At 40.8% G+C, this 14,150-nt stretch overlaps 1 protein-coding gene across 3 annotated transcripts in view; it reads left to right on the top strand.

Moving 5' to 3' along the window:
- Positions 1–14,150, top strand: part of LOC143280810 (uncharacterized) — a 231,135-nt gene that overhangs the window by 66,185 nt on the left and 150,800 nt on the right. For all 3 annotated transcript variants that reach the window (XM_076585503.1, XM_076585501.1, XM_076585502.1), the window contains exons 19-20: positions 6,370–6,413; positions 14,006–14,112. In XM_076585503.1, coding sequence (XP_076441618.1) covers positions 6,370–6,413; positions 14,006–14,112 — 151 coding nt within the window. The remainder of the gene's footprint in view (positions 1–6,369; positions 6,414–14,005; positions 14,113–14,150) is intronic.

Raw genomic sequence — 14,150 nt, 5'->3', positions numbered from 1 at the left:
GTGACATTGGGGTGTCGGGGGTGGACTTCAAGACAGCGAGCTTCTTGAAACTATGTCAGTTTGCATGAAATAAACATACGAAGGACACTGGATTTGGCTTCGTGTTAATTGCGGTATAAGAGAATACCGCTCCTTGAGTTGCCGCCCATACAATGGCCGAGTATTATTGCAGCCACGAACACAGTGCGACGCACGAATAGACCTTGTAACACTCCTACCGAATCTGCCGCACAACAATTCCGAATATACTTCACCAAGAACACAGATGAATGGGACATAAACCCTTATGATATTGATAATAAAAAAACAATTAAAAAAAAAACACTTAGCAGTTGTAGAATAGTGTTTTATGACATAACTGTTCGTTCCTGCTGCTGGACATTATCTATGGGCAGGTCACTCAACAGCCAGCATGCGTACCACTTCACTTTGCTTCAGAGGTCTTTACTCTCTTGCAGTTATGTCACGTTTTCTTCTGCTGCTGCTGCCTGGCTTTCTGGAGGTGTTTGTGGACCTTGCTTGTGTTCAGAGGCTTGGGATTCTGCGGCGTCGCAGTTGTTGGCAGTGTGGTGCATATGCGACTTCTCAGCAAACGTTGGGCGGGTGAACCCATGGAGCCTTGCGGAGTGTTTCGCTGGCCCAGCAGGAAATCCAAGGCATCAGTTCTTGCTCTTCTGCAGAAGCTGCTTGGTTTGCTTTATGGCATTTTCAGCTCAGCCGTTGGACTTAGGGTGACAGGGACTGCTTGTTGAGTACACAAAATTTCAATTTCTTCGCAAACAGCTCAGATTCATGACTCATAAACTGTCTTCCATAGTCTGTCATGAGGTTCCTTGGTACTCCATGAGTTGCGAACAGACGCTCCATTTTGTAGTGCGTAAAGATGTGTCAGGAAAGTGGTCAGTCTCAAACAACTCAGAATTGGAATCAACTACAATTATGTATTGGCGATTGTTCCAGTGAAATCTGTCAGTTCACAGAGTTGCCCTGGGAAGGCTAGCGGACAGGGTGGTTTAACAAGGGTTTGATTCGGGAGGTCAGCTTTTAACTAGTGAAAGTTGAGCACTTGGACACGGTGCTCTCGATGTTCTAGCCAGAATATTATGTCGCGAGCGAGTTGCCAGGTAGGTTCAACACCCTTGTTAGCCCACTATTTCTCGCAATCCCACAATTTCTGTCACTTTGTGAGAAAGCGTGGGATTGCGAGAAATAATTGTGGTCATTCCCTTCCCACGATTTTCCTCAGATGTGAGAAAGCGTGGGAAGTCCCTATTATTTCTATCAAAAGCATTTCCTTTGTCATCAGGGTTGGTTTCTTGTCATTTGCCAACACAAATCTTAGAGAAAAATGAGAGAAAAAGAAAAGAGAAAGAGGGGTACGACGACGGTGACGTTAGTGAAGATAGTGATGGTGATGGCACAAAATTGGTTTAAAACGAAATGTGTGCATATATATATGTGTGTGAGTAAGAGAGAGAGAGAGAGAGAGAGAGAGTGTGTGTGTTGGGGGGGTGTGGGGGGGAGGCGGGGGGGGGGGGGTTGCTTTTGTTTGTTTGCTTGGCTTGTTGGTTTGTTTTTCTTTCACTTTGTTGGTAAAATAATATTTTCCTGTTCCGAGTGTCTTCTCTGAAACTGAGAAGCTATATTCAGTGCAACCTTGCATGCGAAAAGATGATAACACAAACAGATTAACATATGAACAAGCATGAAATGAAGGAACATTCTAAATGAATGTGACAGAAACGTTTGTTTGTTTGGTTCCGTTTTCACACGCCCTACGCGAGGTAAAGCGTTGTGAAACACCTTTTCTGTCACGTTTATGTATGAAGAAGAATCATTTCGATGTTTCGATGTTATTCTCAACATCCCTAGAGAAAGAATCCGTTCAACTCTTGGTGTATTGCATTTCTGTTTGAGTTATACACATTGTCCTAATTTTATTATTTGCTATTGATTCCGATGTTGAATTTGAGGTCGATGCAATTCAGTGATCCATCTTATGCAAAATACAATAAACAGATGCCAGTTTCAGTGTCACAACTGCGCTAACGCCATTGTCATTTTCATGATCGTCGTTGTGGTCGCCCACTCTTTCTCTTTTCCTTTTCTCTTTCATTTCAAAGGAAATATTTTTGATGGAAATAAGGGGGACTTCACGCGCTTCCCACACATTGTGAGAAAGCGTTGGGACACCCCCACACTTTCTCGCAATTGAGAGAAAACGTGGGAGGGGAACGATCACTCTTTCTCGCAATCCCACGCTTTGTCGAAAAGTGAGAGAAATGCGACTGCGAGAAATTGTGGACTAACAACCCCTGTGCTTATTGTGTACCAAGCAATGTACGTTTGCCCGTTGTGCTGCAGGCCCGCTGGCCTTTCAAAATGATGTCATTTTCGATCACGAGTTCATTGTGAATGGAAAGAAGAGTTTCCGATCAGGTGAGATAATCATTTCATGCTGGGACCATCCTTGATGAATCTTGCCAGCATCTGCATAGTCGTGTCAGCATGTCTCTTGCTGAAGCTCCGTCATCCTCGCCGGCGAGATTGACAACACAGTCATGACATCGTAGTCAAATTTAATCGCTTCTGGGGCTTCGTCAGGGTATGCTCTGGAAAGTGTGTCAGCCAGGAATGTTATTTCCCTTTCTCGTAGATGGAACTGTAGATTGCAGTACTGGTGTTTGGGAAAGCCCAGAAAGACTTCCGTTTTAAAGAAATTTGCGCAATGTTCGTTTGGAAATGATGCCAGTATTCGTTTGATTTACAAAGGATCGTGCTCTACCTTTCATGTTAGACTTACGGCGACTCTTTCTCTCTTTCTTTCTGTGAGGCAATTAATGGTGTGGTGGCCTTGTATCTGGTTTTTGAGGTACTCTTTTACTTACCCAGGATTTTCGATTTTCCGAGATGAAGTCTGTCGGCTCGCTCCATGTCCTGGGCAGTATGATCATGCAAGCTTTTGAATCTTTTATTTGCGCACTGCCTCATGCCACTCTGGGCTCACCATTCAACTTCCAATTTTTTGTGTGAGGTTCACTGAGTCAACATGGCATGTTGATTTCCAGGCTGCTTCCAACTTCCATAGTCAGGCTGGAGGATGTGACTTTGTAAGCGGCATTCTCTTCCCTGATTGTTTTCCCTTGGTCATTGGTGGTCAGTATCGGTCAGCGGCCAGTAGTAGTCAGCAGTGGTCAGCGGTGATCGGTTGCGCTCAGCGGTGGTGAGTGGCTGTCAGCGGTGAGTGGTCAGTAGTGGTAAGTGGTCGTCGGTAGTGATCAACGGTCAGTAGTGGTCAGTGGTGGTCAGTGGTCAGCAGAGTTCAGAGGTCAATAGTTGTTAGTAGTGGACAGTGGTCGTCAGTGCTCAGCAAGGGTCAGAGGTCAGCGGCAATCAGTTGCTGCAAGCAGTGACCAGTGGTCAGTAGTAGTTAGTAGTTGTCAGTAGCGGTCAGCAGTAAGTGGTGGCCAGCAGAAGTGAGTGGTCAGCGGTCATGATTGGTCAGTGGTGGTCAGTGGTCAGCATAGATCAGCAGTGGTCAGTGGTTGGCAGTGGTCAGCAGTCAGTTGTGGCCTGAAGTGGTCAGTGGTGGTCAGTAATCATCGGTGGTCAGTGAAAAGTAGTGGTCAGTGGTCAGAACAAGTGAAAAAGTACTAATGTTTTAGACCTGGGATAAAATAGGCCCTGGGGAACAAAGGCCTGGGTGAACAAAGAGCCAGAAAACTTTGTTGGGGGAACACACAGGCCTAGGGTTTCTGTGTACCAGGTCTAAGTTCAAACCCTAGTTGAAATTAGTCCTGGTTAAGGGAAAATTTTGGGGAACATAGACTTATGGGTACATATGGCTGACTCCACTATTCTCTTGTACACAAACACACAACATTCATGATCTTTCTTACTTTCCTTCATTTTTTTCAATCTTTTTATCTTTCATCCCATCTTTCGTTGATTCAGTTATTTCTTCCACCCCTCATTTCGTTTGGCACTCTTCTTTTTTTTTCTTTTTCTTTTCTTGCTTAAATACTGTTTATTTCACATTTCTTTCTTTCCTTATTACCTTCCTTAATTTCATTGCTTTCTTTTCTTGTTTCTTTTATTCCATGCTTCTTCACTACATTATTTCTTATTCTTCTTGGGTTTCCTTTAGTCTCCAACATCTTCAACACAAAGAAAACAAACCACCACAATTTTGCATTTACTGAGTATACACTGATTTGTGGCCGATCGGCAACAATTCAGCGGTCAACTGAGTTACGCCAAATTGTCGCCAGCGACAATTCAGCGGAGGCGACAATTCAGCGGTTAGCAGCATCGTTCAGACCAAGAATTGGAGTCGCCTCTCAGTGACTTGGAATGTTATTGCCTCTGATTTGTCTCTGACCGTGCACCGTATGTCAACAATGCTACGAGCTGAGAATCTGTCGCCGCCATACGTTACAAGGTTGACTGCTGTGGATTGTTGATCACTTCTTTGTTGTACACTTTTCTGTAAACCTCCTTGATAAGGACATCACATATTGCTCCAGTATCGACCATCAGTTTGATGGCATGTCCATTGAATGTTGCAGTGCAGTTAATTTCACTACCACAATGTGCGCGGGAGACTGCACAGACTGACCATTCTTCATCAGCTTCAGTACCATCGGCAAGGTCAACATTTCTGTTTGCACTCCATCTTGAATTTGATTTGCACACTTTCATAAGCACACTTAAGCACACGTTTTTCAGCAGACCCATGGATGTTGCACATGGTGATAGCTCTGTGAAGAGTTAGATCTCTTCCTTTAAGCATTTTTCTCAAACTGTCTGTCACACCACAGAGAGTTCTGTCACGTACGAAGGGATCATTCAAAGTTCCAAATTGGCAAGTGCCTGCCAGGATTTTCAGTGATGTAATGAAGCTTTGCACTGGTTCAGAGGCTTCTTGAACTATGTTGTTGAACTTTGTAATTTACTGATCACACTGGTCAGTTGGCTGCACAGCTCTCGGTAATTTGGTTTCAGCACTCTCAAGCTTTCAGGATTATCAGCATCTTGCACGACGTCACTGGCTTCATTTTTCACTTAGGGGTATAGGTGAAAGCCTTTGCCTTCTTTACGGTATTCGGCCTGCACGTTCACCAGGGTGTATGCTTTTGTACCATAATCTTTGTCTCCATAAGTTGCTTCATTGAAAATGTCAAATTCTGTTTCAAAATGTTTCCAGGTCTCATCCACGCTGCCTTCAAAAGACAAAGCCCACGTAAGCACTCCATATGATTTGTTAAAAATTCTAGCCGAATGCCACCTTCCGTAAGGATTTTTTTCAACGCGACCACGCCAACGCAGCGTCACATATGCCGGAGACGGAGACGAAGGACGAACAGCGCGTCAATTTCTTCAAGTTCGGTTGTTATTTTTTGACTCACTTGTGTAAACAAAGTGAGTCTATGTTTTAACCCGGTGTTCGGTTGTCTGTGTGTGTGTGTGTGTGTCTGTGGGTCCGTGGTAAACTTTAACATTGACATTTTCCCTGCAAATACTTTGTCAGTTGACACCAAATTAGGCATAAAAATAGGAAAAATTCAGTTCTTTCCAATCATCTTGTTTAAAACAATATTGCACCTCTGGGATGGGCACAAAAAAATAATAAACGAAGCCTAATTATACGCAAACTGCATTTACTGTTATATTTGTATTTTTTGTATTCTCTAAACTTGGCACTTTGATCTGATATTCTGACCCAGCAACAAGAGCAGTCATTATTACCATTTTTTGTTCAAACAGGAACTTCTTTAGCTAAGCATGGAAGTTTTATTTATTTTGCAAACGTTTTGGTGCAGATAGTAAAAAAGGGAAATAACTCTGTAATTAATGCTAGGGGACTTAATTTGCTTTAAACTGATCTTTCTCATCTTAAACATTACATTTTGAAATTATACTCAATACATAAAAAGCTTGGATTTTTTTTTTAAAGTGTATCACAAGTGAGTCTTGAAGGCCTTGCCTCTCTTGTTCTCAATGTTTTCTACCTATTTGAACAAATGCAGGCGTTGAAGATGTAGTGTCTAGTATTGCGTATTACCTCTGACACCATGCAGTTGTCAAATAGATACGTCTAACAGTTTTTGGAACGAAGTTTGTTTCTTATTTTTGTGAGGGACAGATCAGAGGTGGGTTGAGGTGTCTCCTTACCAGATGAATACACACGTGGATTTTTCTCTGCTGGATGAATTATTCTGAATTCTGTGTTTTATATCTTACAAACAGGAATGGAAGCTACATTGCACTCCATAACATTCACCGTCGGAACAGTATTTCTGTTTCAGAAGTTTAGAAAATGATTTTATTTCGTTTAAAACAACTTATCTTTTTTCGATCTCTCTTCAGCAAATGGACCTACGCCACTGATTCAAACCCCAGTATCTTTCATGGTAGGTCCTCTTCTCAATTCAACACCAAATCGTTTGTTCATTTCTTTATTCGTTTGTATTGTTATTTACTAAACCAACCATTTGTGTTACATCTTTCTGTCTACCAATATCCGACATCTATCTGTTATCTGTTATCTATATCTAACTGTTCTTTTATCTGTTTATTTATTTGTACTTTCATATTACTTGGAGAAAACAGTCTTATTTTGACTCATGTGTACAGGCCTACATTTTGTTTGAGATGTTAAGTATATATATGATAATCATAATGCTCACTCTCTCTCTCTCTCTCTCTCTCTCTCTCTCTATATATATATATATATATATATATATATATGTGTGTGTGTGTGTGTGTGTGTGTGTTTTTCACCACAACCAACAGTAATACAACAGTACCTTTTCACCACAACCAACAGCAATACAACAGTACCTTTTCACCACAACCAACAACAATACAACAGTACCTTTTCACCACAACCAACAGCAATACAACAGTACCTTTTCACCACAACCAACAGCAATACAACAGTACCTTTCCACCACAACCAACAGCAATATAACAGTACTTTTTCACCACCACAACCAGCAGCAATATAACAGTACCTTTTCACCACTACAACTAACAGCAATATAACAGTACCTTTTCACCACTACAACTAACAGCAATATAACAGTGCCATAGGACCTTTTCACCACCACAACCAACAGCAATCTAACAGTACCTTTTCACCACCACAACCAACAAAAATCTAACAGTACCTTTTTACCACCACAACCAACAGTAATACATCAGTACCTTTTCCCCACAACCAACAGTAATACAACAGTACCTTTTCACCACAACCAACAGCAATACAACAGTACCTTTTCACCACAACCAACAGTAATACAACAGTACCTTTTCACCACAACCAACAGCAATACAACAGTACCTTTCCACCACAACCAACAGTAATACAACAGTACTTTTCACCACAACCAACAGCAATACAATAGTACCTTTCCACCAAAACCAACAGTAATACATCAGTACCTTTTCCCCACAACCAACAGCAATACAACAGTACCTTTTCACCACAACCAACAGCAATACAAAGTACCTTTCCACCACAACCAACAGCAATACAACAGTACCTTTCCACCACAACCAACAGTAATACAACAGTACCTTTTCACCACAACCAACAGCAATACAACAGTACCTTTCCACCACAACCAACAGCAATATAACAGTACTTTTTCACCACCACAACCAGCAGCAATATAACAGTACCTTTTCACCACCACAACCAACAGCAATACAACAGTACCTTTCCACCACAACCAACAGCAATATAACAGTACAATTTCACCACAACCAACAGCAATACAACAGTACCTTTCCACCACAACCAACAGCAATATAACAGTACCTTTCCACCACAACCAACAGCAATATAACAGTACATTTTCACCACCACAACTAACAGCAGTATAACAGTACCTTTTCACCACCACAACTAACAGTAATACAACAGAAAAAGAACCGTTTCACCACAACCAACAGCAATACAACAGTACCTTTCCACCACAACCAACAGCAATATAACAGTACAATTTCACCACCACAACTAACAGCAATATAACAGTACCTTTCCACCACAACCAACAGCAATATAACAGTACTTTTTCACCACCACAACCAGCAGCAATATAACAGTACCTTTTCACCACTACAACTAACAGCAATATAACAGTACCTTTTCACCACTACAACTAACAGCAATATAACAGTGCCATAGGACCTTTTCACCACCACAACCAACAGCAATCTAACAGTACCTTTTCACCACCACAACCAACAAAAATCTAACAGTACCTTTTTACCACCACAGCCCAACTCATTTTTCCTGTGAGGATTCTATTATGTTCTTTCTCAATGGATTTTTGTCCTTTTTTCTTAGTGGGGGAGGGTGGTGGTGAGGGAGTGAGGTCTTGTGTCAGTCCAGAAACGGATCAACACCTGACCCAACCCTCCACATTATTTCAAATGATATTTTCATCAAAATTAATTTTTATTTTTCTCAGACAACATACCCCCACTCCTCTCTTCCCAACCCATCTCTCTCTCTATCTCTCACTCACTCGGTTTAACAAGCTGTTTGATTATTTCCCATGGTGTAAATCAATAATTGTGCTAATCCATAAGAAGGGGGACACGAACAATCCCGACAACTATGGGGGTGTAGCTCTAACAAACGTAATAAGCAAAGTATACACTTTCATTATGAATAGAAGGCTTGCTCAATGAGCTGAAAGAGAGGGAAAAATTGTTGAAGAACAAGCAGGTTTTAGAGGAGGGTTTAGTACTAAGACCATATCTTTACTTTATATGCTTTAGTTTAAAAAAAAATCTTAATAAGAATACTACATTATATGTTGCTTTCATAGACTTTAAAAAAAGGTGTTTGACTGTGAATAGAAATATATTGTGGCACGTTTTGAGAAAAACTGGTATTAATGGAAAGATGTATATGGCACTTCGAGGTGTATATGAGTCAGTTTTGGCTTGTGTGCATGAAAAAGAAGTTTACTCTGATTTTTTTAGCTGTCCCTGTCGTGTAAAGCAAGGCTGTATTTTGAGTCATCAAATGTTTGCATTCTTTATAAATGAATTAGTCATTAAAATGTCAGGAAAAGGTAGACAGGGTATACAATTAATCTCAGGTGCTGTTGAAATATTCATGTTAATGTTTGCTGATGATTTGATTTTACTCTCTAGCACTGCAGGTGGCTTGCAGAATCAGCTCAATGTATTGAAAAACAAAGCAGACACATTGCAATTAACTGTTAATCTAGACAAAACAAATATTATTGTTTTTCGTAATGGTGGTCATATATCGCAGTGGAAAAAGTGGTTGTATGGTAATGTGGAAGTAAGAGTTATTAATGCCTATAAGTATTTAGGAATGGTATTTACGACAAGGTTGAGTTTAAAAACGGGATGGTCAGAAATGTGTAGAAAAGGGGAAAAGGTAGTAACAGAAATTTTAAAATCTATGAAGAAACTGAAAACAATTGATTCTTCTTTATTTTGTAAGTTGTTTGATACACAAATAGAGCCAATGCTAACTTATGCAGCAGAAGTATGGGTCTTGAAGAAAATGCTGAAATGGAAAAGGTACATACATTCGCCATAAAGAGATGTATGAATGTTCCATTGCACTCCTCTAACACGATGGCATACAGTGATTCTGGAAGGTATCCTTTATATATTCGAGCCTTTGTGAAATGCATCAACTACTAGATAAAGCTAACTCAGCTGCCTATAAACAGACTATGTAGACAGGCATATGACATGTTACTCCAGCAAGTTGAGTAACTGGGTGGGCAATGGTAAGCAAGTTCTTACAGTAAACGGGTTTGGTATTGAATGGTTTAGTCAGGGAGTTGGGGGTGAAAGAGGATTTATTTCGGAATTTAAAGATCGTTTAGTATCTTGTTATAAACAAAACTGGCACTCCAAGATGGAAGATAGTATAAAGTATTCTTGGTTCCATGCCTTCAAAAGTGTATTACAACCAGAGAAATTCTTGATAATAGTTATTAATAAATGGCACAGGGGTATATTAGCAAGATTTAGAAACAGAACCTTAGGTTTAAAAGCAAATAGAATGTAGGGTATAAAAAAGGGTTTGACTGCCTGGGTTCTTTCAAAACAGGATAAAAAAAATTTAAAAAAAGGGGGGAAAAATTATGAACCCACTTGGGAGAGGAGAAACTGAGAACTTCGACTCGTGGAGTCTTCAAAGCAACTGAAGACAGCAGCAGTCACAAGAGCAATTTTCTGGCTGTTGAATAAAATTCGCTTGTCATGAGAACAGTTGGAAAAGGTGGATGGGTGAAGGAAGCAAGAGAGAATCTATACAGTGAGAGGAAAGGGGGGCGGGGGAAGAGGAAAAAGAGGGGGAGGGGAGAGAAGGGGGAAATGGGCAGGCTGGGCATGAGGGAAGCTGTGATTTGGTTTTGTCCTTGATGTTGAGGCCATATGGTGCTGTATTACCGAGATGGTGGATAATCTGTTTCTCCATGTTCTTTCTCTTGAAGGAGTCACCAGTGCTGTTGCACTAGACCACTGATATGGAGAAGTGGTTTATGCTGTGGGGATCAGTATTGAAGTGTATAGCCACAGGGGTTTGCTTTTTCTAGAGGATGCTGTCCCTGTGGTCTTTGCTGTGTTCTTCCAGTGTGCGGTATGTCTCGCCTACATAGATATGAGCACACAGGCCGCAGTGGACCACATATACCAAATCACTGGTTTGGCAGGTGAAACTGCCCCTCATGGTGAAGTGGCGTCCTGAGGGCCCCATAAAGGTGAGTGTGGTAGTGTTGAGGAAGGGACAGCATTTACACTTAGGTCTTTCGCAGCAGCTGTTGCCCAGGGAGCGGAGGTTCTGGGGGGCTGTGGGTCGGAATGACACCTAACCAGATGATCGCCCACCTTACGGTCTTGTTTGAAGGCCATCAGAGGAGGGTTCTTGAATGTCTTGCCAACTTTGGGGTCAGACTGTAGGATAGGAAAGTTCTTGAAGAGATTTTTTTTTTAACTTCCATGTTGTGAGGATGGTATGTCAGAGTCAAAAGGGTGCGGTCATTGTGATCTGCCTTGGTCTTGGGTGTTAAGGCCTCCTCTCTGGAGATGTGCTTGGCCTGGTCCAGTGACTGTTGGATCAGCACTTTCGGATACTCTCGTGATTTGAAGAAGCTGATCATCTGGGCCTGCCTGGGTGTGGAAATCTTCCTCATTGCTGCACAGGCATCTGAGGCGGTGGAACTGGGAGAACGGAATGACTTGTTTGGTGGTGGTTGGATGGCTTGAGGAGTAGAGCAGGTAGGAATGTGAGTCTGTGTTCTTGTAGTGGACTGAGGTAGAGACGGTTTGGTTGTCAGGTGTGACCATGAGTTTGATATCCATGAAGGGGAGAGAGCTGTCAGATATTTCATGAGTGAACATCAGAGTAGGGTGGAAGGCATTGACAAAACTGATAAAGGACAGCAGTTTGCTTCTGTGACCTGTCCACAGGCCCACACAGTCGTCGATGAACCGGCGAAAAAGGGCTGGCATGGGACTACACGTAGCCGACATTACCAGCAGACAAGTGGAGTAGCCATGGGAACGCGCATGGGCCCCAGCTATGCGTGCTTGTTCGTCGGCCTCAACATCAAGGACAAAACCAAATCACAGCTTCCCTCGTCCCCACCCTGCCCATATCCCCCTTGAAAGAAAAGTTTCAATTTCCTTTTCCAAAATGCACAGACATGTGGGTCTATAGTTGTACCATTAGTTCTACTTTTTAGATATTTCTTTATTTCTTTACGTTTTGCATTGAATGCAGCTGCATCACAACTAGAATTATCAGTAGATTGCCGCGTTAATCCATTGTTTTGTATCCAGGTCTTCCATGATAGTGGAATTGCGTTGTGTAGAACATTGTATTCGGATACTGTGATTCCTTTAGCCTGGTTAAGTGAAGAAGCAACCTCATTTAAATTTAGCTGTCTTTTTTCTGTTTTATGTATTTTATCCTTCATGTGTTCCACCGCGTTGTCTATACAGTTTTAAAAAAACCCATAGCACATTACCTTTATATTGTATATTATCATTGTGAAACAAACAATATTATCATTGTGAAACAACATCTGACTGTGAAAATTATGAATGTTCACTTCTGTCGTTACTACATCTTTACTGTTTACATATGTTATTATTACATCAGACCAAAAATCGTTCCCTATTTCTTGTAATTCTATTTGCTTTGCTCTACAGTTTACTCTAAAGATTTACGGTGATTTAGAATTTTGGTTAGATGCGATCAGAGGTATCATACTCCAGTTTTCTTCCCTTGCGTGATAAAATTTTCCAGCTCATTGTAAGTGCATGCATCTTTGAATTTCTAACATATTTACCATATTCAAACCTCCTTCATTATAATCACTTTCCATTGATTTTCTTTGCACTTTCTCAAAAGCTCTACGGTTGCCATGTGTTCTCTGCCAAACAAATTTGTGGAATATGGTGTTGATCAGTTTCAAAGCTTTTTCGGGGATACCAGTGGATGGCATGACGTATGTAAGTTCACTTAACAAAAATGTTTTTATGACAAGAATTTTACCGTGTATGGATAGGTCTCTTTTACTCCATTGTACTATCAGTTTTTGAATATTGTTTATCCTATCTCTCCAGTTTTCTTCATTGTGTTTTGCCATTCTGTCTTTCTGGAAATATATGCCCCAAATTTTTATTTTGTCAACCGATACAAATATCAGATTCTGCCCACCTTCATTACTTTCGTTTTGTGCAAATTTGGTTTCAGCCCAGAAAATTGCTCAAATGACTTAAGTATTTCTACGGAGGTAAACATGTCCTGTCTATTGATAAGAAAAAAAGTTGTATCATCTGCTAATTCTTTAATTGTTGAATTATCAGTAACCTCCTGGACCACGTAGAGAGTTTCCTTCATTAGTTTCTAGAACAACAGCTTTATGATCAGAGTTTGGGAGAGTGATGTGCTCACAAGAAACACATGGGGGCAACAAGTTGTCAGAAACAAGACAGTAATCCAAACGCTGTGCAATGAATGGATTATGTCTCTGCCACGTGAAATCCGTGTCAGTGGGGTGATAAGCTCTCCATGCATCAGAAATGCCTGTTGTTGTCAGAAAATGTCTCAAAGAAGCAATTTCAGATTTGTCTTGAGTGAGACCAGATATTATATCTAGCTCATTGTTGAGTGCACAGTCGAAATCACAAAGAACTACTAGATACACATATTCAGCCAGTATTTCACACATATTTTGAAGGAATGTCATTTTATCGTTTGAATTGTTAGGTGCATATATATTTACTATCATAATGTGTTTTTCATTGGATACAGAAATAATTAACATTCGTTCAGTTAACTCCTCCCTGAAATTGTTTTGAAATCAGAAATACTTCACCTCTGCTTCTGTTCGTACCATCATGAAAAAAAAGGTGCCGCCCCACTCTTTTGTCCACATATCTATTTCATTTTTTTGTAACATGAGATTCTTGTAAACAAATTATATCATACTTTCCCCCCTTTAAGGATCTAAATAATGATTTTCTTTTCAATTTATTTCTTAGTCCCGTGGTATTTGATGAAGTTATAAAGCATTTTATCCATGAATTTTTGTAAAGAAGTCTTGTACTTTTCACTAAATCTGGAACACATCAAACATCATCTATCAATCACAATTCAGTCTCAAAGTCCATAAATTACAAGCCAGGTCGTCATCATCGGGCAATCAAAGTCAGTAACGTTCTCACCGCCGTGTGACCGGCCTACATATATTTTCTTTGCTTTTTGCATTTCGTTCACTCATTTTACTGTTTCGTTTCCACATGCACAGAACTTGATCTGAAGTAACACACACACACACACACACACACACACACACACACGCACGCACGCACGCACGCACGCACGCACACGCACGCACGCACGCACGCACGATACATGTATATATATATATATATATAATTATACACGCATATATATATATATATATATATATATATATATATATTGCAGCCTCCCCATAGTGTGGTGCCTACCCTGAGGCCTGGCACACAGATTACCTGCAACATTGACCACACCTGCAAGGTGCCAGTCTACCTGAGCCCAGGATCCTCCTCGGTGTGCGTAAGATGTTTTTATCATTCGTTCGATTGATCGA

Source organism: Babylonia areolata, chromosome 4, assembly GCF_041734735.1.
Source record: "Babylonia areolata isolate BAREFJ2019XMU chromosome 4, ASM4173473v1, whole genome shotgun sequence".
NCBI classification, from domain to species: Eukaryota; Metazoa; Mollusca; class Gastropoda; order Neogastropoda; family Buccinidae; genus Babylonia; species Babylonia areolata.
Note: the sequence above shows the minus strand (reverse complement) of the source record. Positions and strands in the feature narration are given on the sequence as shown.